Source organism: Prinia subflava, chromosome Z (genome assembly GCF_021018805.1).
Source record: "Prinia subflava isolate CZ2003 ecotype Zambia chromosome Z, Cam_Psub_1.2, whole genome shotgun sequence".
Lineage (NCBI taxonomy): Eukaryota > Metazoa > Chordata > Aves > Passeriformes > Cisticolidae > Prinia > Prinia subflava.
Genome location: NC_086283.1, coordinates 5,398,537 through 5,426,351, shown reverse-complemented (window position 1 = coordinate 5,426,351; position 27,815 = coordinate 5,398,537). Strand labels below are relative to the sequence as shown.

General features: G+C 40.1%; 1 protein-coding gene across 3 annotated transcripts; it reads left to right on the top strand.

The window, feature by feature from the left end:
- The first annotated feature begins 328 nt into the window (after positions 1-328).
- UBA6 (ubiquitin like modifier activating enzyme 6) lies at positions 329-27,679 on the top strand. Of its 3 annotated transcripts, XM_063422604.1 has the most exons (34): positions 329-472; positions 803-842; positions 3,155-3,217; positions 4,098-4,192; positions 5,043-5,071; positions 5,886-5,980; positions 6,472-6,583; positions 7,640-7,720; positions 8,275-8,397; positions 10,212-10,335; positions 11,122-11,225; positions 11,642-11,704; positions 12,156-12,232; positions 12,891-12,957; positions 13,361-13,504; positions 14,183-14,250; positions 14,514-14,592; positions 14,785-14,865; positions 15,225-15,302; positions 16,550-16,731; positions 17,088-17,193; positions 17,929-18,018; positions 18,127-18,207; positions 18,769-18,897; positions 19,705-19,756; positions 19,865-19,928; positions 20,776-20,845; positions 21,487-21,558; positions 22,264-22,381; positions 23,342-23,535; positions 24,618-24,745; positions 25,534-25,621; positions 26,012-26,106; positions 27,402-27,679. In XM_063422604.1, the coding sequence occupies exons 3-34, from the start codon at positions 3,177-3,179 to the stop codon at positions 27,535-27,537; spliced, it is 3,066 nt and encodes a 1,021-aa protein (XP_063278674.1). In that variant the 5' UTR covers positions 329-472; positions 803-842; positions 3,155-3,176; the 3' UTR covers positions 27,538-27,679. The 3 variants fall into 3 exon arrangements, with proteins under 3 accessions (XP_063278674.1, XP_063278675.1, XP_063278676.1); XM_063422605.1 differs by lacking the exon at positions 803-842; XM_063422606.1 differs by lacking the exon at positions 329-472 and having other exon boundaries at positions 830-968.
- The last annotated feature ends 136 nt before the right edge of the window (positions 27,680-27,815 follow it).

Below are 27,815 nucleotides of genomic sequence, written 5' to 3'. Positions count from 1 at the left end.
TATCTAATATTTCGCAGTTGGCTCTCTAGACCCTTTGAATGAAATCCCTCCTGTTTGTGTGGTCGGTGACATCCTGCTGGTGCTCTCCTGCGAGATACAGAGGCAGGTATCGCAGGAGCAGGGCCCAGAAGCGCTCTTCATCGTCTAAACTGGTCATGCTTGAACCTAAGGAGGATTTATGAATTTCATTATTTTTAACAGCACGGTGTGTCACTTTTCGGGCAGAAAATGGCGGGGATTTCCGTGCTTTAAGCGGCTCCGGCCCGGCAGTGTCTGCGCATCCCCTTCCGTTGCCGAGTCGCGCCGGACGCGCCTCCTCAGGGCGGCACCGGCCGGGCCCGGCCCCTCTTGTCGGCGCAGGCGGAGAAGCGCGGCGGCACCGGCGCTGCCGCTTCCCACCCCTTTCCTGCTGCTTCCCCCGCCGCCGCCGGCTGTGCTCGGGCCTGGATCGCCACGCCAAGGCCGCCGCGGGGTGAGGAGAGCGGGCGGCGGCGGGGCCGGGGCCGCGGAGGCGGGCGGGGCGCGGCCAGCCCGGGTAGCCCGGGTGGCCCGGCCGGGCGGGCGGGCGGCAGCGCCCAGCGCTCCGAGAGCGGCGAGTGCGGGCTGCAGCGCCAGGCTCGGCTGGGGTCGGCGTGTTCCGAGGCAGCCGTGAGCTCTGTCGGGGTTCCCCGCTGCAGATCCGAGGTGCCGGTGTTCCTGCATTAGCCCGGCTGGGCAGGAACTGGGTTTGAGCTCCTCTCTCCCTCTCTCTCTCTCTCTCTCTCTCTCGCTCGCTCGCTCTCTCTCTCCGCCGACTGAACAGGGAGCCTGCATCGACTGGGATCAGCCGCTGGAAGCTCCGGGTAGGTGGGATGAGTCCAGGCCTCGGTGCCATCCCAGCGTGCTAAACAGCGAGTAGTTAACGCTGCTTTAGCCTGCGCTGACCGGAGGCAAGAACACCGTGAAAACAGCACACCGCTACAGCTCCTGTGCGTTTACTGCTCTTCAGAGCATCTTAGTCCTTCTTGGTAACACGTAGCTTCTCGGTTTGTCCCTGGGTTATGTCGTGCAAGCAGCTGAGGCTTTAAAAAATGAAGAACATCACTTAAACAGTGAAATACAAGGCTGACATTAAACTGAAAGTGTTGGCTTTTAAAAGGAAACAGACAAGCATATAAATGTTGAGCCTCTGGTAAGAACTAGGGCATAGTGTTAGAATGACTTTTTTTACATGCATTTCTTTGAAGCAGATTCAATTCTGGTGGAATAAGAATGCCAAATAACTTGGATGCAGAAATACATTGACCAAGTTTGTCCTACAGTCGCTTGACCATAGTGTCATTAAATCCTCCTTGTAAAAGGGGGTATTTTGCTCTACCTGATGGGTGCACTGGCAGCATCTCAGTGCTGTAACTATGACTGCAGAATGGGGAATATATTCAAGAATATTGAAAGAGCCGCTGTCAAATGAGTCTGTGTGAAACAGGTGGCTGACTTTCTCTTGCCAGTGGATCACACGTCCTAGTTGTTTACAAAACTTGTTTGGAGGGCACAGAGATTGAGATGGTTGTCAGCAACCACAGCAGTGGAAGCTGAGCATTTTTATCCAGGGCTGGATCACTATTCCCATCTTAGTACCACAATCCTTTTATGTTTTGTAGTCCCAGAGTGCCAGTGCTGTTTGTGGAGGGTGATTGTGGAGGAACAGAACAGCTCCAGTTTGTTAAGAGATGATGCTGGCTTGCTTTGAGGGGAACTTCCAGTCTTGTGTCTCAGGCAGTGGCTGAAATGAAAGCCCTCATTTGAGCAGGGACTGAAGCCTGTGACTGCAAGATGTGTTGTGTTGCACTCTGGCTTGAGATCTGGCTCTAGTAGAATGGTCATTGCTTGTCCTCAGCCCATGTGGTGTCAAGGGCATGGGAGCTGCATGGAAGTGGCTGGTGGCATGGTCTGTGGTGGAGCTGCATTGTGCTGACTGCCTTGAGTGCTAGCTGAAGTGTAGGAGTTAATGTGCACACTGTGGAAGAGCTTTGTGGATGAGATTTATGGCCTGTGTCCAGTGTAAATCTGTCCCTTGCTGTGCTATTTCAGTGCTTCGTAAAAAACCAAAAGGATGAATTTTGGGTCAGAATGTTGCAGTCTCCATGTTGTGACAGACTGCAGGTGCCATACCGCAGAAATGTTAAAATGTTTGCCAAAGTCATCTGAACAGTGAATAGAAATTAGATTTTGGGCAGGTTTGAAAGCTGTGTTAGGGTATATCTGTGCTCTCCAAAGAAAAAGTCCTTAGTATGTCTGGGCCCTTATTTTTCAGTCTCAGGAGAGAGAGTTGTCAGCTATGTGTAATTTCCAAGGCAGTTTGTAGAAAGCTGAAATAAGATATGTGACCCAGAACATCAGTTCCTATCAGTACTACAAAAATACACACAGGGTCTGTTTTGGTCATCCTGTCACCTGCCAGTTTCAGGAAGCACCAGTTCCCAGTGTGCATAAGTAAGAAACAAGGTGCCCAGGGGCTTGTTCCTAATCCTGGTGCTTAGTTATCACAGACTTAAAAATGAAAACATCCTTGTTAATGGCTGAAGGGCTTAATAGCATAAATTACATTTTTTCTTACAATCTTATCAAACTGTCTAACTGTATGTCTTAGTTAAATGTTGCAATAATGCAGATCTTTGGGTGTTGGTTTCTTGAGTTAGCTGAAACACTTGTTTCTTAAGGGTTTTCAATTACCATAGAAATAATGCAGTATAAATGCTTGTTTCTAGCCATTCGGTGATTTTTTATCTTCCCAAAAAAACCCACTGATTGGATAAAAGCAAGTTGATCAGCTTGGAGCTCTTTATATAAAAGGAAGTTGCTTTTTCTGTAAATCTAACTGTGGCAAATATAAGAAGTGAATCTTGAAGTTCCTCAGTAGGGAAATTAATGTCTGTTTGTATTTTGAAAGCATTTATTGAAGATTTGGGGGTTCTTGTCTTCCGGTCGGTATGTGTTTTCCTTACCCAGGTGCTGTGGTGTTACACAGGTTGCTTAATGTTCAAAGTGATTCCTGCATAACATAATTTTTTTATTTTTCAGTTCCTTTAATGAAGACTGAATGGGGCAGGGAGGGGGTGCCAGCTGTGAAATTGCATCTGAATAACCAGCTCATTTCTTTTTGTAACCCTTCTAGTGTAAACAAATCACATTGAATCATGGCAGCAGACTCTATGGAAATTGATGATTCTTTGTATAGGTAAGATTGTCTGATTTTTAAGTGTTGCTCCTAACTTTTCAGGAACAATTACATTTACATTCAGTAATGATATAATTTCATTCATCCCTCAGCTTTTCCTGTGCTTCTCAGTCTTCAACACCAGTATCTCTGTTACCCTCCAGACTTCAGAGTGTTGTATTTCAAGGGGTTTTTGTAGATTTCAAAAGAAAATATTTATTTCTTTTGGTTTAGTTTTGGTTTGTTAGCTGGGAGTGTCTTGAGATCACTCGGGATGGTAATTGTTCAGAAGGTCTCTACTGGGACAAATGGTATCCCTGTAAAAGCATGGTGGGATGAAAAGCTTCTTTGTATATCACAAAATAAAAATAATTTTAAAAATACTGGTATGCAGAACAAATAAGGTTTCTTTTTAATTCAGTGCAATACTTCTGGTGTTGTGTCACTTTTTGTCAGTAGCCTCATTAAAGTTGTTCTTTTCCTTGGTGAAAAAGGTGATGTTTAGAATGGTATAAGTTTAATTGTACAGTTGGAAGTTAGGACTCTTCCAGATTTCAGGATCTGACTACAAAAGCTGTGTCACCTTCTGTTTTGAAGACTTCTGATAACAAATTTTTATGCATGCTTGTGTCTTCAGTAGTTAATTCCAAAAACTTTGTTTATCCTGAAGAAGTTGTGTACTGATTTAAAATTATAACTTGATTTATCTTCTCTAAAACCCGGCACTGGCAAGGTCTGTACAAAGTGCATTTCGCTGTATGCATTGTGAGTGCAAATCTTACGTTTGATTGATAAACATTTGAATTTTTATGAAGTTTTTTAATGATTGGGAATTCTTGACTTGCTTTAATATGCTCTTGACTTTGTATCTTGTTTTGATCTGAATTTGCCTTTGCTGTAGTCGCCAGAGGTATGTTCTTGGAGACACAGCAATGCAGAAGATGGCTCAGTCCCATGTGTTCCTGAGTGGTATAGGTGGCCTTGGTGTGGAGATTGGTAAGTTAGGTAACATTTATTTAAGAAGAGACGAGTGTGTATAAACATACTGTCCCAGGATACCTGTAAACCTTAAATTTAAATATGTTAAGTATGTCTGAACTATCTGAATGGATTTATGATGCATAATGCATGATGCATATTACTAACATTGCAGATGCAGGAAAGATCCTGGACTTAAATTCTCATTTGACTGGAACAACATTTCAAATTTTACTTTAAAATGTGCTTCCATGAGCCAGATTGCTTTACCTAAATCCTGTGTGCTGCATGAAGGTTTAGGTAATGTAAATTACTCATTTATGCATCACTATCAATGAATGTATTATAGGAATAGCTATAGCCTAGATTTTTTCCATGTGAGAAGCGGGAGGATGTGTAGGAGAACAGAACTATTTGGTGAAAATGCATAACTGCCCTGGTACAAGAGACTCCTTAACCATTTCCCTTACTCCTCATAAGCAAGACTTGTTTTGGCTGGTTTGTGCCTGGGGTATTCCTCCTTCAGTTGGCTCTAGTGATTCTCTGCACCAGATGCCAGAGCAGAATCCTGGGGTTTTGCAGTTTATTGTCATTGCTATCTCTGTAATCACAATTGTGGGATGAACAGCTGACAACTGACAAATGTAGAGAGTCTTTTTAACCTTGCTTATGTTATTTTGCTTTCAGGAGTGCTGTAGAATGCTTGAGCCAAATGTAAGAGAGAAAAAACCCTTAAGCTATGAAGTTCTTAACTATGAAATACTGTGAAATACTGTCATTGTCCGAGTGAATAACTATCCAATTACAGATTTGCAAGTAACCTGCAATAATCCTTCTCACTATTCTTGCTTTGTTTTTGTTTTTTCAGCCAAAAACATAATTCTGGCTGGGGTAAAGGTATGTAAAACAATTCTGTTGTTGGGTATTCTTGGGTAAGCATTAGAAAAAGGCAAAACACTGCTAGCTAATTGATCTAAAGTTTCTCTAAAACTCTAAAAGAGTTTTCTACTCTTTTTCAGTAGAAGGGTTGCAAAATGTTTGAGAAGCTAGGGGTGAAAACTTTCAATAATCTGGATGTTCTACTGGTATAGTCAGACTCTCATGATAATGTCCACTGCATTCTGAAATAGCTCATAAAGTATTTTAGCCAGCTGCTGATTAGATACTGAATCCCTTTGTACAAAGTGGCTTCTCCTAAATGGAGTGGTCCAAATTTGAAAGCCAAACTATTCAAAATATGTTATCTTATTTTTTCATCCATTAGAATCCTTTTGTGTAGACATTAGAATGATTGGATGTTTTAATCCAATAACTGCTTTTGTGCTGCTGGGATTAATTTTATTAGCAAGAAGCCTTTTAAAACTCTTCTTTCCAATAGAAAAAAATCAAATTACTCTATTAATTTTCAGATCACAATTGCCCCTGTATCACAGTCTGGCAAAAAGCATCCTTGATATTTAAATGCTGTCTGTTATCACTGCCAACTGGGAGGAAAATGCTGAATGAATTGCATGTTGCAGATGTTTTGCTCTCTCAAACAGTGAGAGTTTTCTTGGGAAAGAGGATGGAAGAGCTTGTTCTTCTATGTGCTACAGCTAAATCTTCTGCAGTGTTAGTCCTCCAACATTTTATGTGGGGCTTAATCCATGCTATTGGGTGCTGTGACCTTGTATATTTCTTCCCGCAAATGCTTTTTGACAAACTTTCTTAGGCTCTTACAGTTCATGACACCAAGCACTGCACAAAGTGGGATTTGGGGATCAACTTCTTCATCCATGAAGATGATGTTACGAGTCAAAAGAACAGGTTAGTGAAGTCTTTGGAGTGAGAGAGGACTGAGCTTGACAGTCTCATTGTCATCAAAAATAGCAGTTTGTTGTCCAAGAGCTGGTAGTACATATCAAATACCTGTTAAACCTTTTCTCTGGAGTTGCTGGCTGTGAGTACAGTGCCCAGGTAGATATTAGAGGAAGTCTAGACTAGGACTGAGGTTCAGAGTCACAAGTGTCACTGCTTGTAATGCAAATTTAATAGCAGGGGCCAGCATGCATTTCTGCCTCGGGCTTTCTCAGCCACCTGTACAAGACTGGACAACAGCCATGACAGCAGACCATCTGTGAGTCCTGTGGGATATTGGACACAGCAATTTTCCTCAGACTTGCTGGGAATTGAAGTGTGAACAAATTAGTTGTTGGTTGTTGCCAGAAGACATTGTGAGGACATGTGTAGTATGTAATTCTGTATTGAAAATACAATTTTGTAGATACATAAAAAATTGAAAATTGCTTTTCTTTCAGGGCTGAGGCCACACTTCCTCGTATTGCAGAACTCAATCCATATGTCCATGTAGCAGCATCAACTGTGCCACTAGATGAAACCACAGATCTGTCTTTCCTAAAGCACTACCAGGTATGCCACTCTTAAAGCAGTTGTATGTGTATTCATGTATTTTGCTCTGAGCACACAACTTGGATTTTTTATGTAAGTAAATAGAATGAAGAACCTTGAAGTATATTTTGAGATGGTGTCAAGAAAACAGTAGGTCTTGTATTTGGACTGATGAAGTGTTGTGCTTGTTTTTTTCAAGACTGAAACAGTGAGTTTGTGTTCCCACCACTTCCTTAATACACTTACTATGGAATTTGCTATGATGGTAAATAGCTAAGTGGGGTCACCATACAAATCTTTTTCTTTGAAGGTGAAACTGTGACCTTTCTTTGCAGCTATGTAGCACAGATGTTCTACATATATTCTTTGTGCTGTACTCCAGGCAGCAGAAGCTCAGGCTACATAATTAGGTCATTCATGTGTGTATGTAACAAAATGTAAATACCTCTGTGGTGGAGTGAGGGCACTTGCAGTTGTTCAGTCAGCTGTCTCCTGCCTGTGTGAATGGCTCAGTCTGAGTGGGGAACCTTTACCTGTGAGGCTTACATACAGGCACACCAAGTTCCTGAATGTCCCAGCTACAGCAGGCCGTGTGTAACTGAATGGGTTGCAGCCAATACTGTCCTAGGCATTAAAGAAATGCATGTAGAAATTCCGTGTCTGCAATTTTATGACCAGAAATACCGGCAGCCTATGCAGGCTTCTTGGTGTACACTGATGAGTATTATTTGTGTGTACTAGCTTTAATCCTAAAATTCAAAATCTGCATTTTTGCTGAGAATATGCATAACTGTTTTGGTACATATTCTTAATATTTTAGAGTTTCACATCTGCAGTTAAAAAAAAAATAAACCAAACAAACTTAAACCTGGGAATTTGCTGTTCCTGCTGTTTCTCAGACCTTGTGCAGTGGTAACCAATCTGCTTTAATGAGAAAACTTCCTCAAGACTGCTTTCTCTTAAATGTGGAGGACAGGAGTTAGGACACCTGACCTACCCTAGGTGCTAAGTTTTCCCATAGCCTGAAGATACTGATTACTTTCAGTGTCTTAGAAGTATTTCTGTTCTTGTTCACAGTGTGTCATACTGACTGAAGTAAGTCTGTTGCTGCAGAAGAAGATTAATGACTTCTGTCATGCTCAGCAGCCACCTATTAAGGTAATAGAAAAAAAATGCAACACATGAATAATCTGTGGGCATTCTGGACTTCCAGGGTGTTCTTTCCAAAAATGGAGAAAGCTGATAATGGGGTATATAATTCAATGCAGATGGCATGTTGATGAAGCAGCAGGAGTTTTGGGAATATAGTGCTGCTACTGGTATTATCCAAATACAACCACAGGTAACCATGGCTTTGTCCTTAATTAAAAAGCAGTTGTGTTAAAGAAGTAGTTTTCGCTGTTAACTCAAAATGGTTCTGAAAGAATGTGCTGAGACTGAAGGACATGCTGAGGCTGGATGTAAGAGAAGGAGAAATGGCAACATTTCACTGTGTAGTGATGTTACTCCTGTGTTGTGAATGGGCTCAGAAATGCTCCTGCAGGGTCAAGGTCTGTTGTCACTGCTGTGCTGTGTAGACAGTGGCCTGAGTACACAACAGGTTTTCACTGTAGAATTAAACCTGCTGGCCTTCGACTAGGTCCAATGTGAGGCATCATATCATTGGCTTGTGCTATTCTGCGGATACTCATGATTTTTACTTTCTCTTGTAGTTCATCAGTGCAGATGTGTATGGAGTATGTTCACGTCTGTTTTGTGACTTTGGGGATGAATTTGAAGTGCTGGATACAACAGGAGAGGAGCCAAAGGAGATATTCATTTCAAATATAACACAGGTAAGGGATAAAAGTTATTGTGTTGCTTTAACTGTTTTTTAAAGGATTTATTATTGGCTTGAAAAGGGGAGTGCCACAGTGCTTCACTTGAGCAGCCTGCTAAGCACTTTAAAACTGGCACAATAGGAGAAGCACAGCTACTTTGGTTACTTTGTTCTTACCCTTGCCTCCTGGTTGTTACTTACCATGTAACCTACAATACTTATTTTTTTTTCCTCGACTGGAAAGAGCGAGAGAAAGAAAATGAGGAGCTATAGACAGAAGAGGATGTAACTTTGGAGTGGGATTAGGATAAGTCTTCTAAGGAAGTGAAAACAGGTGCGAAAAGAGCCCTTTTTATAAGAAGCCGCTGCACTTACAGGGGGGCTACTGGTATAATTAAGGGGATTGAGAGCATATTTTGAAAAGAAATTTAAAGGTTTATTTCAACCTACCAAAGCAATAAGGTAATGAGAAGGGAATATCATTGCTAGTACTTCCAGTGCAGAATGTTAGGATGTCCATCCAATCTTGTATTATTGTTTTATAGAGGGAAATCACTTCAGATTTTTTTTTCAGTTCTGAAAGCCCAGACAGTAAGCTCAGTCATCCAGCAGCAAGTCTTTTGTCCTGTCTCCAGTCTAGATTAATAATAACCAATCTAGGAGGGGTTGTACAGCAAGTTGGGTTTGGTCTGGATTAAAGCTTATGCTGTGATGATTTGGGTAGCCTGTTCCTTGGTGCCTTTGAAAGGGAATGGATGACTTGACTGTTCTCTTTAATTACATAAGGAGTACATACCTGAGTTTCATGACTTGTGCTGATTACCTGCCAAATCAAGAAATGAACATCTATTGGTATATATGTTCTGTGTTTAACAATCTGATACTTAAATTTCATTGTATCTTCTTCCACTCTGAAGTGTAAAACTGATGAGAATTAAAACATAATGCCATCAAGTGGCTGTTCTTGTCCCATAGACAGGATCAGGGTGGCACTGTGTCCCTAAATGAGAGCAGAATTTTCTCCAGTCAACTCCTTTGCTGTTGTTCATTGTCCACAGAGAATGTGGTCCACTGTAATTAAGTTCTGTGCTATTTAACTGAAAACTTTTTTATGCTGAGGACTCAGGAAGGGATGAGAGGAGACTTTACAGGCCAGGCTTGCTTGTAGATCCGCCAGCTTACGGCCTGAGGTGCAGCACAAGATCTTGATGAGCTGTGTTCAGACTGCAGTGAGGTCTCTGTCTGCATGGCAGGTTGGCATCACATCCCATAACAGAATGAGGTGTTTTCTGAGATTCCTGCAAGTGTAAGCTTGTCTTGTGACCTGCTGAAGCTGTGTCTCTCCTCTATGCTGTCCAGCTTTTTAAGCTTCCAAACCTTCAAGAACGAGTTTGGATATCCTTTCTAAGGATATCAGCGAGAAAGGAAGCTGGAGTAAAAAGGACTATTCACAAGACTATTTTTTAATGCCTCTGAAAATTTCTTTGCACATAAGGGCTATTTTTAGTTTGGAAAAAGGGGATAAATCTGCTACTATTTCAGAACATAACAATGGATCTGACTGCTGAGAACTAGCAAATGCAGTTTGCTAACATACTGAGAACTGGAAACAGTGAAAATGGGAAAGTTTGTGTTATAGAAACATTGTTAAATTGAAAATCATAGGACTTAAAAAGCTGTCATAGGTAACTCTCTTGCTTTGACAGAAATGAGGTGTTACAAGTATTAGAGACTGCAGTTTCAGTAGAGAAGAACTATGTGCCTGCAATATAACATGACCCCTTTGCACTAGACACTTTCTTCCTTGCTAACTGTTATTTTTTATTTCAGTCAAATCCTGGTATTGTCACTTGCCTTGAAAATCATCCACACAGGCTTGAAACAGGACAGTTCTTAACCTTTCGGGAAGTTAATGGAATGGCGTGCTTGAATGGATCCACACACCAAATAACAGGTAAACTGCTGCTGACTCATTTGCAAGGTACTTGTTTTCTGGCCTGATTTAGCCACAAAAGTGTTGGTTCCTTTTGGATGCTGGGGAATTCTCCAGTTCCCAGATCTGAATGTCTGTTTATTCGGAGCAAAAGAGAGAGCAAGTGGGTGGGGATTGTTTGTTTTAACTATTTTATGGTCTGAGACAAAAAACAGTACCCTTGAAACACGTGCTTGAATGTTTCCTCTGGGACCTTGCATTTTGCTGGAACTGATGCTGTAGTCAGTTCCTTCCTCTTATTCATGGCTTACTTTTAGTTTCAGTTTTCCATGAATTAACAGTTTTTCTGTCTTTTTGCCTTGCCTGAATGATGCTTCTTGTGTATGAGAGTGCAAATGTGGCAAATGCTCTAGCTGCCTTTTTTGATTGCCTGTAGTTCTCATCACAGGGCTAAAATCCTACTCAGAGCAGTTAATACTTTCACTGCTGTGGATAGTCTAAAGAAAATTAAATGTGATTTCATTTTTGTTACAGAGCTGTGGTCATCAGAATTCTTGTTAAATCTGCCGCCACTTAAAAAAGCTCATTTCATAATAGATCATGTGAAACTAATACTTTGTCCCTCTGCCAGTTTCTGGGTTAATCCTGTTAGGAGGATCAGCTGTGCTTTTGCTTTCAAAACAAGGTTGCCCACTGCAAAGCTGCAGCACAAAAGCCACTGGCACCCCCCACTTCATTGTGTACAGAACTGTAGCATCCAATGACATTTTGAATTGTCCGTCACTGTTTATTCCCTTCCCTTTTCAGTGGTGTCACCTTATTCCTTCAGCATTGGTGACACATCAGAGATGGAGCCTTACCTGCACGGAGGCATAGCTGTGCAAGTGAAGACGCCCAAGATGTGTTACTTTGTAAGTGTGTGCTTGACAGAGCTGGGTTCTCGGGCATTAATGCTCTGAGCACTGGAAGCAGAGTTCAGCACGTACATGTTTCCTGGAACTGTATAATGGGCTTTGTTTGGAAGGGACCCACAAGGATCATGGACTGTAGCTCCTGGCTCTGCTCAGGACAGCCCCAAAAATCACACGTGTTTAAAGATGAGTCTTGCCAGTAGGATGTGAAACATCTCTGACCATTTTTGGTAGAATTTGCAGTAGATAATTATTTTTAGCATTAGTGTGGTATGAATAATGAAGAGCGCAATGACAATGCTAATCAGAAAGGATATTTATTTCTTAATCTCTATAGGAAGAGTATGGTTTTGTCAGGTAGCAGTGCTGTTGTGTTCTTAAGTAGTGTGTTGTTGTCATGAATTCTGTTTTTCCAGGAACGGCTGGAGAAGCAGATAACAAATCCATTATGCCTTGTAGCAGATTTTAGCAAGCCTGAGGTAATTTGCATGTGGGGATTTTGGCATAAGTGCTCTAACAGTAAAAATACATGGATTGTAATCTGTAGCTTTATGTTTAGAATAATATAATTTCTACTTTTTGCCTTTAATGCTTGGTTTTGTTATTGATGTTTGGCAAAATGCAATGCATTATAATGTCTAGTTAAAAGAAGATTACTGAACTTTCCAATTTCAGCTCTAAATTCTTTTGGGGACTCTTCAGTTGGACTTAGTTGAAGGGGGTGCTGAATGTATGCGAAAGGTGTTACATTACTGAGCAATAAAAAACATTAATAAAAGATATTTCAAATTCACTTTTTAATGTTATTTTAAAACTTTTTTTGAGCATTATACTCAAGAGACAAGAAATGAAAGAATTCAGACAATTGTTTTTGTGCAGTTCATGTCTCTCTAGTTTGTAACTGATCAACAGTCATTGTTGTCTTGACAGGCACCTTTGCAGATCCATGTTGCCATGCTTGCCTTGAACCACTTCCAGGAGAACTTTGGTCGCAGACCAAACATTGGGTAAAACAGCAATTCTGTGTTTGTCAAGCCTTGAAATCAGACAGATCTCTTCTTTTTGTGTAGATACTGGCTGGCTGTGCAGCATGGTACCTTGGTGTCTGGTACCTGATACAACAGATAGAAATGGAAAGATGAAAAATGTTACCTGATGTGTCTGGGTGTGTAACAATGTGCTGTATTTGCCAATACAGCAATGACACTTCCTGGGCCCAGGTAGACAGAAGATATTTCTGGAGGAAGGCCTTCTCTGTTCTAGTTTTTTCACATTGTGGGATTGATACAGAACAGTTGTTTCAGTGATCCTGAATTATCTTGCAGTTCATGGATTTAAAGAAAAATTATCTGAATGATTTGGGTTTAATTTTCAATGTTTTTCATTCTGCTGTAGTACTTGATATGCGTAATTTTGAGTTAAATGAGGCAAGATGACTTAAAAAGTATAAATCTTAAGGCTGTACTTGCACATGGGTTTTTCCACTGGGACTACTGTTCTTGAGCTAACCCTAACATTTAGAAGTACACCTTGAATGCTTGCTATTAAGGATAATGTGCGATTTCAAACTTCCTGTATCCATTGCTTTTTTCTTCCATTGATAATGTTTCCAGAAGAACTCTGGAATGTTTAAATCATCATTATTGTTTCTGCCTTGGTGTCTAGATGCCTTCAGGATGCTGAGGAAATGCTGAAAATAGCCATGTCTATAAATGAAACACTGGAAAACAAAGTGAGTAAGGAATCATTGTCATTATGAGTCACTTTTTCGTGTGCTCATTTACTTGCCTAAAGGTCATGCTTTAGTTGTTGGTCCTTGTTCTGGCCTTTGAATCCATCTTTAGATGCATCAGCTGGCTGTTTGAAGGCCATGTGAGGAAACAGAATTGGATTTCAGCATGGATTCAACTGAATGTTAATCCTGATATGAAGGCTGATCCTGTGGTGATGTGAATCCAGTTTTTAGACAAATGCGTATGATAAATACAGGGTATATGGTGGATCTCTTTTGGCTGGAAACCCTTTTTCTAGTCAGAGTGAAATAATCTTTTAGTGAAGAATAATGATTTGTGAAACTGTCCAACACTGACTTGTTCACTGAGGGGGTAAACCTGTTCCTGTGTCTTACTTTTCAGCCTCAGGTGAATGGGGATTTGGTGAAATGGCTGTCTAGGACTGCTCAGGGATTTCTGCCTCCTTTGGCTGCAGCAGTGGGTGGTGTTGCTAGTCAGGAAATCCTGAAAGCTGTAACAGGAAAATTTTCTCCATTGCAGCAGTGGGTAAGGCTCTCTTGGTTTTTGGATGGTTATTTTGACATCTTATGAATGGATAGTTGTTTGTAAATGCTGTATGATCAGAGTAACCTGAGCAACTTCTACAATATGGAACTACAAAAAAAATATTTGAGACTATATTTAGAAAAAGTAGTGGTTTTATGTGTACAATAAAAGCACAGACAGTTTTAGTTAAAATTTTTGTATGTGGGGTTCAGACAGTACATTGTTTTTCCACACTAGCAAAAAGAGCATTGGCTTGTCACTGCATGGATGCAAAGGTGTGATATAGTGCAGATACCAGCTTAAGCTGCTGTACGTAAGTGCAGGGCTTTCAGACTCTCAGAATAAATGTCAGAGTACAGTTGGATTAAAAAATGTCACAATCTTCAGAGTTACCTATGGAGGGGTACCATGCCTGTCAGAAGTCAAAAACTTGCAGCAAACTCACCTGTTTGAGTGAATGTTTTTTTCCCTCTGTGTCCAAGGGCTTTCTCCTGTCCACTAAAATTGTGAAGTAGGGTACCAGACGCTTTGTAGTCTTCCACTGACAGTAAAAACTTAGTGCTTCTAAATTTCTAGACTCTGTTGTTCATACAAAGTAGTTAGTTTTTAAATTAAAATAACATGAATGTTTTTCACAGGTTTTTATTGATTTTTTCTTTTTTTTCATTTATTTTACAGCTATATATAGATGTGTTAGACATTGTAACACCTCTAGAGAAGGTGGGCTCTGAGGAGTTTCTCCCACGGTAAATATAACTACAGTCTGCTGGCTTATGTGCTGTTCACATCTGAATCTCAAGCAGGCACAGATGTCTTTTAAATTTTAAATTCAGTGCTGTTTGCTGGAGGGACAGGTTTGGGGTTAAGAATGTGTGTCCTGTTTCAGCATGGGATATCAGACTCTGTCTGACTTTCTTAGTTCATGTCAAAGCGCAGTTTGGCATCAGTGGTACTACCATGATAAATAGCAGCCTGAAGTCTCCTGTTTTTGTCTCCTGTGCCTGCATAGGGGAGATAGATACGATGCCTTGAGGGCTTGTATTGGAGACTCTCTGTGCCAGAAGCTCCATGATTTGAATGTTTTCTTGGTGAGTATGACTGACACTGTTACACTGTTTGCAAATCCTTTGTTGGTAGCGCTAATGCCCACTATCCTCAAAGTACATGAGAGCAGCTCTGATATGTACCCCACTGCAGAATAAACAGTCCAGAATTGCAGTGGGACTGGTCTTTGTGGTTTCCACTTATATTTCTGATTCTACAAACGTAATCTTTTTTAGGTTGGGTGTGGAGCGATAGGCTGTGAAATGCTGAAAAACTTTGCACTTCTTGGTGTTGGTACTGGGCAAGACAAAGGATTGGTAAGTCACCTGTTAACCTTACTTCTCATTAGAAGTACTGTGACAGGGAAGAATTAAATGATTAGACTACTAAAGTTGTTGAAAGCCTAAGACTTGTTTCAAGTTGATCTCTGCACAGAGGATACAGTGGCCTTGGCATATAACGGTGTGCAATTAGAAGCAGAATACACCTGGAGCAGTCTTGCTGTATTTTGATTTTAAAACGAAATTTAGTTAGTATAAGCAGAGCTTTGGCCACAGTGGATGCCAATAGCAGTGTTTTGTTTTGACAAGTGTCTATAGAAGTTTGATCAAGATCCTTGCTCAGTGTTACACTTAAATTGTAACTTCAGCTGTTGCTTTTGCCTCTTCTGACTTAGGTTACAATTACAGATCCAGATTTGATAGAGAAATCCAACCTGAACAGGCAGTTTCTTTTTCGACCTCATCACATTCAGGTAGGCTTTCTTATTCAATCAATTTTCTGGACTACTGTGTTTCCCTGTCCTGTGTCCCCTCAGAGAGCTGAACTTGTGAATTTCTGTACTTTTGTCCAGAAAAGACTTGAAGGCTGTAATGAAATCTAGGGTTTTTTAAACAGTACCTAGAATTCCAATGGCATTCAACTCTTCACTAGTATCAGTTGAGTAAAATTGGCTTTTCTAATTTGTACTGGTGTTTTTGACTAATGAAATCTCTCGAATTTGACAGCTATATAAGTACTGTATTGCATAAGAGCCTGTCATGGGTTACTATGTCAGAAATGCTCTACTATGCCATTGAAATTTGGGGAAAATAAAACAACAAAAAAATAAACAGTGCTGGCAGATGTGTTCATGATAAAGCTCAGTAGTGCTGCTGCTGCTGGAACTTGACCAAAGTTGGTGTCTTCTGACTTGATTCAGTTTTCACTAAGATGGTAGATAGTTTTGAAATGCCCAACATGTATGTTCAGTAAATAACACAGAAGCTGTTAATTCCTTAGAAGCAGAGAGAACAACCCCTTAACTCACAAACGCAGCACAAAATAAAAAAGGTGGCTTAGATCTTGACAGCAATGCGGAAAAAAGTTTCACCTACCCAAACCCCAACAGTTGAATTTTCTGCCTCCTGTTTATGTGTAGTAAATCTGGGAACAGATTGTACTTTGTGTGATGGGTAGATAAATGGAAGATGAACCCTGCAAGCTTTTAGAAGCCACAGGCTTGAGTGCTGATCCTGAGGTAATTGTGGTATGGCTAGAAGTGTCGGGTAGGTCAAGAATTCAATTTCAGTTTAGCTTCTGAAATTGATTTTGTGTGGAATACCTTGAACTAATGTGATTATTCACAGGTGCTTGATGTCTGTGCTGCATAGATACAGAGTTACTAATGGGTTTATCCTGAGACAGTCATGAACTGCTCCCTTCTTTTGAAGAAATTCTCATGAGAGCCAGCATGTGACATCAGTTTCAGTTACTTGATAAACTGTTTAAGCACTTCTACCACATGGTCTCTGAAACACTAAATAAAACAAGAAATAAAACTAGATTAATAAGATGTTTATCAGTGAGGGGGAATATGATTAAAAAATGTCATTTATTATATGTTTTGCGTACTAACATTTCTGTCAGTGGATCTTGTCTGATGAGTAAATGAAGTTGGTATTTCTGTGTCCCTGATGTTCTTCATCTGCATATTGCTGATCTCTGTATTTATGCTTTCAGAAACCTAAGAGCTACACTGCAGCAGAAGCAACTCTGAACATCAATCCTTACATAAAGATTGATTCAGATATTAATAAAGTTTGTCCAGCCACTGAGAACACTTACAGTGATGAATTCTACACCAAGCAAGATGTGATTGTGACTGCTTTGGACAATGTTGAAGCCAGGAGATACATTGACAGGTAGGGGATGGAAGGGAAGCAAGGACAACTGTTAACTTCTGATGAGGGTGAGAGTACTCTGGCAGTTTTAAGGTTGAATTATTTAAGCATAAAAATATGTATTTAAGTTTAAAAGTAGAGGTATTGACATTTACAAATAATTTCTAATGCTCATAATCCACACATGCTGAGGTGTACAGTATCCTGATCTAACCTGAATAGTTCTTATTTAATCTCTTTTTTTCCTGAGTTTGGTGTAAGTTTTCCACTCTTCTGAAAGTGCCTAGAGACAACTCTGGTTGCGTTTCAGTAATGTTTGCAAGGCAAGAACATAGAGATTTTTCTGTACTCTGATAGTCTGTGTCTTTCCATGTCAGTCGTTGTGTAGCAAACCTGCGTCCTCTTATAGACTCTGGAACTATGGGAACAAAAGGACACACAGAAGTTATTGTGCCCCATCTGACAGAGTCCTACAATAGTCATGTAAGTCTTCCAAGACGGTTGCTCACCTTCTTTAGCTTGTCCCATGATGCCCTGTGATTCTCTGATCATTTTTATGTGTCTTTCTAAAATAGGTGGTGTATTTGAGCTGCTGAAGAGCAGTACTGTTAGGAAATAATTACTCCCTTTATTTCTGAAGAAGAACTCACAGGAAATAAAATTTGAGCATTTCTTTACAAGCATACATAACAGCTCTGTTTGAATGGGAAAGGGGAAAATGAACCTTCAGGCACTATTGCTGATAGACACTGCCTGCAGTATCCCTCTGTTTAAAGTTCTTGTGGAGAAATTCACTGATTGAGGACACCATGAAATAGTGCCATGTGGACACAGAAACAGGACTTTGAGCATCCTAGTTGCCTTGTTAGGGTCCATAAAGAAATCTTTCTGGTCTTGGGTGACACAACATGTTTCATGTTGGAAGTGTATGTGCATGCCAGCTGCACATCTTGCAGAAAAGCTGGCTGGCAATTTCACCTGTTGTTTATGTTTCACAGTTCAGTTTTGCTTTCCAGTGCTGAATTTAGACTACTCCTCATAAAGAAGCATTGACAATGCTAGCTAGTGTTCATAGAACAGATTTCTAAGCATAAAAAGCCACTTTGTATTTTACAAGAACAGAGTTTTTAACTTTATGTAGTGTTCAAGTTCTTGGTGCTAATACCAGCAATTACCCTGGATAAGCCTGCATTGACATGCAACCCTTCCTAATTACAGCGAGATCCACCAGAGGAAGAAATACCTTTTTGCACCTTGAAGTCTTTCCCAGCTGCTATTGAGCATACGATACAGTGGGCAAGAGATAAGGTAATGGATTAACCTTTTTGGCATTTAGCACAACTCCACGTGTGTTTGGAAAGGTGGACATCTGATATACTTCTTGCATAATGCCACATTGTTCTTTTTATTTTACAGTTTGAAAGTTCATTTTCTCACAAGCCTTCATTGTTTAACAAGTTCTGGCAAACCTACCCATCAGCAGAAGAAGTTTTACAGGTAAGGGAATGTTGCCAGGGTAAAGTAGAGGGCTTAAACTTCTGCTTTATGGATTTTGTTTGTATTTAAGGCATTTGAGATTAGGGTTAGTTTCTGACTTTTTTCAAAAAACCTGAAGACTTACTTGGCCAAGTCATATGAACAGTATTTCTGGTGTGTCTCACGATTAAAAGCTTTTCCAGCTCATGGGCTCTGTACATGATGTAGAAATACCTGAAAGACTGAGGCAGTGCTAGCATGTGATTAGTATGTATCACACTAATGTGTAACTAGCTGGGGAAAATGAAAGCAAGACTGAGTTTGAAATAAGTTCAAGTAGTAATGAATTAGATTGAAATGATTTACTATCTTTTTCTTGCGAGTCTGTAATAGACTTGGTCCACAGGGCTGGTGGAAGTAAATGGGGAAAAAAATCCAGTGGAGAGGAGTACATAAAGGATCATATTCCACTAAGAGAATCTCGGTTTTCTCTTGCCTATGGATTACTAAAAACATATTTACTGTTTGACTGGATTAGAAGGAATCCTGTGTATTATAACATTTTCATGTTTCTTTATCTAGAGAATAAAATCAGGAGAGAGCTTAGAAGGCTGTTTTCATGTTATTAAAACTCTGAGTAGAAGACCCCGAAGTTGGACTCAATGTGTCGAACTAGCAAGAGTAAAATTTGAGAAGTATTTTAGCCATAAGGTAGGTAAGATCTATAAATGAGGTAGCACTAGACTCATGAGGATTTTAGAAAACTTGGTGGCCCTCGTAACAAGGTGTCCAAGTCTTTGCACTCACTTCCATCTCTTCATAAATAACAAACTATATTTGAAACCTAAAATGCTGCATCCCATTCTACTGTAACACTTCTAGGTCTGGTTTATGAACTCACTCTTGGTACTCTGTTCAGTAGTCTCCATGCAGTTTTCTTGGCATTTTTCTGGTGTTTTCCAAAGTATCAGGATTATCAGATATCTTTTATTATGCAGTAGGTAACTCCAGTTACTAAACTCACCTTTGTACCCTGATTTTCTCAAAGATTTTTCTGAAATAAGAGCCAGTTATTCTGACAGTCTGGTTGACACTATCACTTATAGTATGTGTGTAATTCTGTAGGAAAGATAGGATTGGGATGTGGTGGATTAATAAATATTCCTATGCATACAGAATCCCTGGTGGTAGTTGTCACATTGAGAAAATACTGCATTCCAAGTTGTGAATCCATAAGCAAGAATCCTAAAGTGACAGTAAGGTGGGGGAGAATGCTTTTCTTCTTGGATTAAATGCCTTGCTTGAGCTTCATACGGATGAGGTGACATTGTCATCTCTGTTCTGTGAGTGAAATGGGCAAGCACTCTGTCTAGTAGTACTTGTCTTTAAGCTGTCCATCTTGACAAAGGTGTTTCATAATTTTCTTAAGTCTTTAAATTACTTCAGCTAGGCTTGATTTAGTGTGGTCATGTCAATCTATGTGACAAATTCCTAAAGCTTCTCTGGCTTTTCCTCTAGGCTCTTCAGCTCCTTCATTCATTTCCCCTTGATACACGATTAAAAGATGGAAGTAAGTACAAATGGCCCTTTATTCCTGATGAAAATTCATGGCATATGTCATGTTGTTGCTGCTTCTGGTTCCATAGGATTTCATCTTAAGTCTGTTTTCTTTTACCAGGTTTGTTTTGGCAATCACCAAAGAGGCCTCCTTTCCCAGTGAAGTTTGAATTTAATGATCCTTTGTAAGTATGGTAGTGTCCCAGATGCATGGTATGGCATGCTATAAAGCTCACAGCAGGAAGTGTAAGGCAGTGGCTTTATAGAGCCCTGGAAGTTGGACGGGAATCAACAGATGTTACTGCACAGTCTTATCCTGTGGCAGATTTGGTGAGCTGTCAAATAATTTGGTGAGCTGCAGGTAATCAAACTTTACCTGACATGGGATTGAAGGGTGCTGTTCTGACTTCATCTAATGTGAAATGGCTTAGAACAACCCCTTTCATATCGTATATGGGTGCAGAATTACTGAGGTCTTGCTGTCACACCTCCCTGCCCCCAGTGTCCACATCATAAAATGCAGAATGTGCCAAATAACCTAGTGAAGGGACTACTTCTCTTGTTCATCTCAGTTTGGGTCTGATCTGGATGGCTTGGGTATTACAGATAATTTTAAAAATTGATGTGGTTGATGGATTAAACAGCTTTTATCTGCTGTGTATCTATAGTTGCTTTGAGAAACTGGATCACAGTTTTTAGTTTGAGTGAAAACTGACGTCATGGTAAATATCAAAGTAATTTTGAGATTAAGCTTTTTATCATATTGATGTCATGTGAGCATTTGTAATTGTTTGCTTGACTCAAAGGTTAAGAAGATACAGTTTTCATTGAATAACTCTTCACCCATCAAGATTTGCTTAGTTTTTGAGACAACTTCTGAGTCACTCAAAATGTGCTTTTTTGTAGTGTGTACACTGAAGGATGGAAATTCTGTTTCTCAGTATGTTTGTTCAAGATCTTGAGCATGATTGCAAATCTTTGGGCAACTGAAGTAGGAAAAAAAACAAATAAAAAGAATTATTTTTTCTTTAGGCACTATGGCTTCATTGTGAGCGCAGCAAAACTCTTCGCAACAGTGTACTGTGTCCCTTTCACAGAAAAGGTAATCCAGACTGTAACAGTGTTCCCTTAACTAATTTGGTGTTCAATTTTGTCCTGATGTCCAGCTGCCAGCTGTTTAAGAGCTGATTAAAGTGATTCTTGAAGTAATCTATCTTTCAGCACTGGCTGTTTGGCAGCGGCTTACACTTATTTTTTTATTTAAATCCCTAACCTGGAGAAGAAATGAGTAGTGTATTGGGTATTTTCAGTAAGCACTGAATTTGAAAGTTATTATTTTGATGCAATATAACAACTGAACTGAAAGGAAATCTCTTTAAGGTTTTTTTAAAAATTAAGTGCCTTAGGTAAGCCATGGGAGTTTTACTTTTTACTGCTTACAGCCTCTGCATTGCTTATCCTTTGTTTTTTCTTGTTTGTTTTCTAATTGGACCTTCCTGTAAATCAGGTTTGCACTTCTGTTTAGTTTTCAAGTGCTAAGCACTTCACATTGCTGTGGTTTGCTGTGGCAAATGAATTGTCACTTGGTGTTTTAATGGTGATGTTTGGCTGAAACATCACTGAATATCTGTGAGACTTTTTGGGTCTAGTAGTCATTGAAATTGTATTATATTTACAATCTTTTTGTGGAGGCTTTTTTGAGTTGATGTGAATTTAAGTTGTTTTTCTTCAAAACCATAACAGGACTTGTCAGAGGAAACCATTTTGGGGATTATTTCATCTGTGAAGGTACCAGAGTTTAGACCTTCAAACAAAGTAAGTTTGTTATTTAATTTAAAGAAAAAAAACATTCCAGAAGCAGTGTCCCACATCTCTAACTACTGCATTAATGCTAATGAGAAATTAACACAAATTATAATGTGTTTTAGGGAAATAAGAGCATGTTAAGGTTAGAGGGAATCTCTGAAGACCACCTAGTTCAATCCTCTTGCAGGGGCAGCTAGAGCAGATCCTCAAGGACTGTCCCATTGGGTTATGAATATCTCTGAGAACAGACACTCCACAACCTCTCTCTGCTACCTGTGTCAGTGTTCAACCATCCTCAAAGTCTGGGATGTTTTTGTTTATTTCTCTTTCTTTAAAGTGTTTTTGTATGTTTCTTAGGGAATCTTATGTGCTTCAGTTGGTGCCCTTGTGCTGCCAGTGGGCACAGTGAAAAGAGTTTGGCTGTGCTCTCCATACTTCCCCCCATGACATACTTGTACACATTGATAAGATCCCACTGACCCTTGTCTTCTCTCCTCTGAACCATCACAGCTCTCTCAGCTTCTCCTTGTATGAGAGATGCTCCTGTCCTTTAATGTTCTTAGAAGCTGTTGGCTGGACTTGATCCAGTAAATCCATGTGTCTCTTGAGCTGGAGAGGAAAGCCTGCAAGGAAGACAGGGAATTTAGTACACTTGACACTTGTGCTGTATGAAGTTCATGTATTTCATTACTCAAGAACTGTGCACACTTGCAGGTTGTACAGACTGATGAAACTGCAAGAAAACCAGATCATATTCCCGTCAGCAGTGAGGATGAAAGAAATGCTATTTTCCAGCTGGAAAAGTCTATACTGTCCAATGAAGCTCTGGAAAGTGAGTAGTGCAAACCAGCTTCATAGTTTAGTAATATCCTGCATGTGCATTTGCCACTAGTTACATTCACGTCTTTGGATGAAGCTGTTCTGGAATTCTGCAAGAAGTGGATCTGATACCTGAAGCTATCTGAAGTGCCATGCAGATACCTGTCCTGTTGCTTGACATTACCCTATGGTTCTGTATTTCTGAGATTCCTGGAAGTTTTAGGGCTTTCTGTTACGCTTGCTTGTAACAGAAACATGAATGACAGCAAGTAGACAGCAGCAGGGAATTGAACTCTTAAGGAGGGGAAGGGTGCTGGCTGGATCCCAGATGGACTGCAAGTGATTTGGGCATGAGAAGGCTGAGAGTCACTACTTACAGCACTCAATCTGAAATGACCCTAAATTGTAAAGACTGTTAAGAGTCTTCCTCAGCATCTTCTAGATTTAAAATGAGCATGCTCACATCCCATTATGGTGCCTGGCCACATGAAGGGGTCACTGGGCAACAATTACATGCAAGCTTTTTTAGCCCATGAATCAAGAGAAAGATTAGCTTATCCTTAACTCATCCCATGGAGTGTCAACCCAAACCTCTGACTCCAGTGCCACTCCAGTGCTATTGAAATTTTGGCAGATAAACTAAGCTTTAAAAGGGAATTATCACAGGATGGAGCTTTATTGAGGTGGGGTGTATGAGAAACATCCATAGGAATATTCAAAGCCTATTCTTGGTAGTGCAAGGAGAGTAAAATTACAGTGCTCTGTTGCTGTTTATTTCATTATTCACTTTTAGCAAGTGGTATTGAGAAGGGCATTTCCTAGCATAGGAAAGCAAGTAAGGCAGGACATAAGGCAAGCTCCAGGATGTGAAATTTTTAATTTGTTAAAGTTCTAGTTCCTTTAAATTATGTTTAGGACATCTTCAGTTTTCTAATAATAATTTTTGCTCTTTTTTTTCTTTCTTTATGAGCAGCTGACTTGCAAATGAAGCCCATCTCCTTTGAGAAAGATGATGATAGTAATGGGCACATAGATTTTGTAACAGCAGCATCAAACCTGCGAGCCAAGATGTACAACATTGAGCCAGCAGATCGGTTCAAAACAAAGCGCATTGCTGGAAAGATTATTCCTGCCATTGCAACTGCTACTGCTGCAGTATCAGGGCTGGTGAGATTGATTTTTTAAATGCATATTTCTTTCTCTTACTGTTTCTTGCCTAGAACTGTCTGGGTATTGATTACTACTACCCTGACAGAGGCTCATTTAAAGACATGGATTTATTTCTTATGTACCAATAGCAAAGGTCATGCTTGGTTCTAGATGTGGTTGTTGAGGAGTACATGTAGTGCAGGTAGCTCAGTGTGGAGCTGCAGTGCCAGCTGAAAATTGAGCTCTGGGCGGGAGCCTCAGGCAAGAGGTCATGAACTGATGCTGACCCTTTGCACAACAAAGGAGGAACCAAGCAGGAACCAAGGACTGAGCTGGAAGACCCTGGACTATTGAGCAGACAGACTGTGAAGGAACAAAAGCCCAGGCTGTCCTTGGTCAGGGCCCCTTCTCCAAGGCACCAGCTTGAGTTGTTACTCTGTTGCTACGCCATGATAAGAATACTTAAGGAAACCAGATGTCTGAGACTCTGGTAAGGGAAACCCAGGATCCAGCCAACAAGGAAGCTTTGTCTGGGGTGAGCAGTGAGGCAGTGATTGAGAAGCCGCCCACTGTGAAGGGGATTCAGTCCCAGCAGTGAGAGTCTTTGGTGGTGTGAGTGTGGCTGCTAGAGTGGTTCCTGAATGGTCAAAAAGGGAAGTTGCCTCAACATTGTGAGCCTTTGGTGCTTTTATTTTTGATTTGCAGAACAGAAAGATGGCTTGGAATTCAGCGTTTTGGTTTCTTTACAGCCAGTAATACTAACTTCCAACAGAATGCCGCTGCCAAGAGTGGAAAGGATCTGTTCTGTAGTAGTTCACGTTCATGCATCCCAACAGAACCTCATGCTTTGTGAAGATTGCATGAACCAAAAAGTTTTGGAAGAGTACTACATTAAGAACAGTTTTGAATGTTTTAAGTATTTCCCTTCACTGCAACAGAATTTTATTTCTGTGGCATAGTGGGTTGCATTTCCATGTTACTTATTCTGCCGATTGGACAAAGATGATCTCATTAACAACTCGCTTGGTAGTTGCTGGCCTCTTAACTACACTAGAGTTGATAACACTAAAACCTATTAAGTAAATTCTAATTTATTGCAGGTTGCACTGGAACTCATCAAAGTTGTGGGTGGCTACTCAGCTGATGCATATAAGAACTGTTTTCTGAACCTAGCCATTCCCATAATGGTCTTTACAGAAACTGCTGAAGTAAGAAGAACGGAAATCAGGTAGGAAGGACAATGTCAGAAGGGCAAGGACAATACCTGGAAATGTACTAATTGATGCTTAGAACTTGCTGAACCATTCCAACAAGTGTGAAATTTGAATAGTTATTAAATCCAGATAGCCACATTAAAGCATTACATGCTCACATAGCAGAGCTATGATGGAACCACAGCTCATGGCCATACTCCAGTTAAGTATTCTAGATATTCAAGGGTATTTTTTGTTGTGTAATCTTGGAAGATGATGAATTCCTTCATGCTTGCTATCAAACTCTGCTATCCACTTACTGTGTACTGATAGAGGTGCAAGTGATCCTTGTAATACTGCCAAAGGTGTCCCATAATGCATTGACCAACAATTTCCTGTTTGGAAAATGCAGTCCATCTGTCCTAGTTTAAAAAATAGTGGGTTTAAAGGCTTAGTTTGGTTTTCAGTGGAAGCTGTTACTTGTGAGACTTTAAAAATCTAGAGAAGGTAGATGTGTAGTATTGTTCTTAGGAAACATCCTGGACACGCTTTTGCGCCTTGTTCAATACAAGAGCTATTTTTCAGTAGGTCTGAAAACTCAGTAACTTCATTGTCAGATACCACATTTACTTGGAGATCTTACTGTGTCTTGTGCTTAGCAAGGTCAGAGGGCTGGAGAAATGGCAGCAGAGAGGGAAGAGATTTTTGCTCGTGATTAAACACCAGCACATCACCAGGAAGACATGTCAGTTCTTCAATATGCTTTTAAAGGGAGTGACTGAATTCACATTCTAAAGTAACAACCTTTCACTTTTTAAAACAGGAATGGGATATCATTTACCATCTGGGACAGGTGGACAATTTATGGGAAAGAGGATTTTACTCTGTTGGACTTCATAAATGCTGTCAGAGTAAGTTTTCTACTGTCCTGGGTGATTACAAGACAAGAGGAAAGGAGTTTTCTTGTTTTGGGTTGTTCAACTGTTCGATCAAACTGTTCTGTTTTTTTTTTTTTGTATTTCCATCAAGTTACTGTTCAAACCAGAATAATTTTAGTAAGAGCTAATGTCAATGAGGATGTCTCTAAGTAAAGGCATCCAAGCCTGTTTTCAAATTCCTTGTTAATTCAGTTGGCTCAAATGTATCTTAATAAAACTTTCTGTAAGCATCCATGCATTAGCAGGTTTTCTGGTTTGGATCATATGGATTTGAATAATTAGCTGTAGTATTAGCAGCAGTAGTATCTGCTGGTTTGGGCTGCTGTTCTAGTCTTCTAACAAGCTTCAATTTGTGAATTCCAGGAGAAATATGGAATTGAACCAACTATGGTTGTACAAGGAGTCAAAATGCTCTATGTTCCTGTGATGCCAGGCCATATTAAAAGATTAAAGTTGACGTAAGTATAACTGGAAAGTTGATTTAGGGATGCAATGCACATACAAATTATATTCATTGTTCATATCAAAAGGACATGTGTCTGACAGCAGCATTTTCTTTCAAAGTGGTTTCTAGCCATTAATACTTTGGACAGAAAAAAGACACTGGAAAGAAAAAAGATACTGGGGAAAAAAAGATAATTTCTTACTTTTTATAAAAGAACAAGAAAAGAAAGAAAGAGGAAGTAAATTAACTTCTGTCATGAGGAAAGGAAACTACTTTCAAAGTGCTGCTTTAACTGTTGAATACCAGAATGAGAAAGCTAAAAAAGTCTGACAGTAATTTTTTGGGGGGAAAGAATGTACCATGGTTCAAGCAGAGCAAGATTACTAGAACCTATTGAAACTGGCTTAAAACTAATGCTGATGTTTAGCAGCTTAGCTCTGAATGAATAATGTATTGCTTGCAGTTTAAGATTTCTGGGAGTCTGTTCAATTATAGTAATTGCTTGAGATTCTACATCACTTTAGCCCTTTTAAAAATGATGACATTCACAAAGGCTTTGCAATACTGCTTACAGACAGGAAATGGAGGTATTTCACCCTTATAGTTTGGCAGGATGTGAAGGCAGAGCATTGGCTTTTGACTGAAGGCCTTTGCAAAATAACAGCCAGGTCTCATCCAGGTTTAGTTCTGCCTTACACCTGTGGATTGAACTACTTTAGCTCAAAATGGATTGAACTACTTTAGCTCACTGTTCCTTACCGCTCCTGTGAAGCGTGTGCTAGTCAGTGCTCACAGGCTTTGCTGAAGCAAGTGGATGCATGGATCAGTACTGTTTTAAAGGCCTGCCAGTAGGTATCAGGCAAAAAAGTAAGCTACTTCAAACTCCCGCGGTGAGAAGAGCTGCTAAGCTATAGAGTGCCTGGCATACTAAGATGAGAATTTACAGCCTGTCTTCAAAAACGTTGCTTATATGCTTTCTCTTACAGCTACATAAATAATATTGAATGAGTGGGGTATGTAATGAAGTCAAGTCATGGTATGAAGCTGCCTTCTTGTGAATATCAGGATTTTTTACTACTCTGAGACTTTATTGGGCTGTTAGGAAAATGGAATATGATTTGCTGAAGCTCAGGTAGAGGAACAGCTTTTGTGTGCAGTTTAGAGGAGGCTTATTCTCTCTTTTAATTTGGTTTGTAGTATGCTGGGCCAGTACATATTGCTGGCAGTGAAATGCCTCCTAGTCTGGCCCTAAATTCCCACTGCCAATCCTCTTGCTACATTTATGAACTGTTCTTCATTTCTTTATAGGATGCAAAAGCTTGTGAAACCATCAGCTGATAAGAAGTATGTGGATTTGACAGTATCATTTGCTCCAGAGACTGATGGGGAGGAAGACTTGCCAGGGCCACCTGTAAGATACTACTTTGTTCAGGAAGACAATTGATGGTAGAGACACAAAAGTCACTCATGGACCATTTGTTCTGGGAGTGTGCTAATTTTCAGCTATTAAAGATGGTACTATATATTTCTTTTTGGTGAAGCCTTAATTAAATGGTGAATATCAGTGGCTTTGCACTGAAGACAAACTGGATTTGTTTCTTTTGCTCCTGTATTCTTCAAGCCTGTTTGCTCAAAGGGGCAATGGTCACTCCATGATGGAATGTCCAGTACCTTACCTTAAAGGCAAGATTTGTATTGAGGAAAGCAAGAAGAATGGTGAAC

Bases quoted from the DNA above. Each gene is read 5' to 3' on its own strand.
- UBA6 (XM_063422605.1), top strand. From the start codon at position 3,177: ATGGCAGCAGACTCTATGGAAATTGATGATTCTTTGTATAG. The intron at 24,746-25,533 runs GTAGGAAGGACA...TTTTTAAAACAG, and splicing joins GTAAGAAGAACGGAAATCAG to GAATGGGATATCATTTACCA. The intron at 26,107-27,401 runs GTAAGTATAACT...ATTTCTTTATAG, and splicing joins ATTAAAAGATTAAAGTTGAC to GATGCAAAAGCTTGTGAAAC.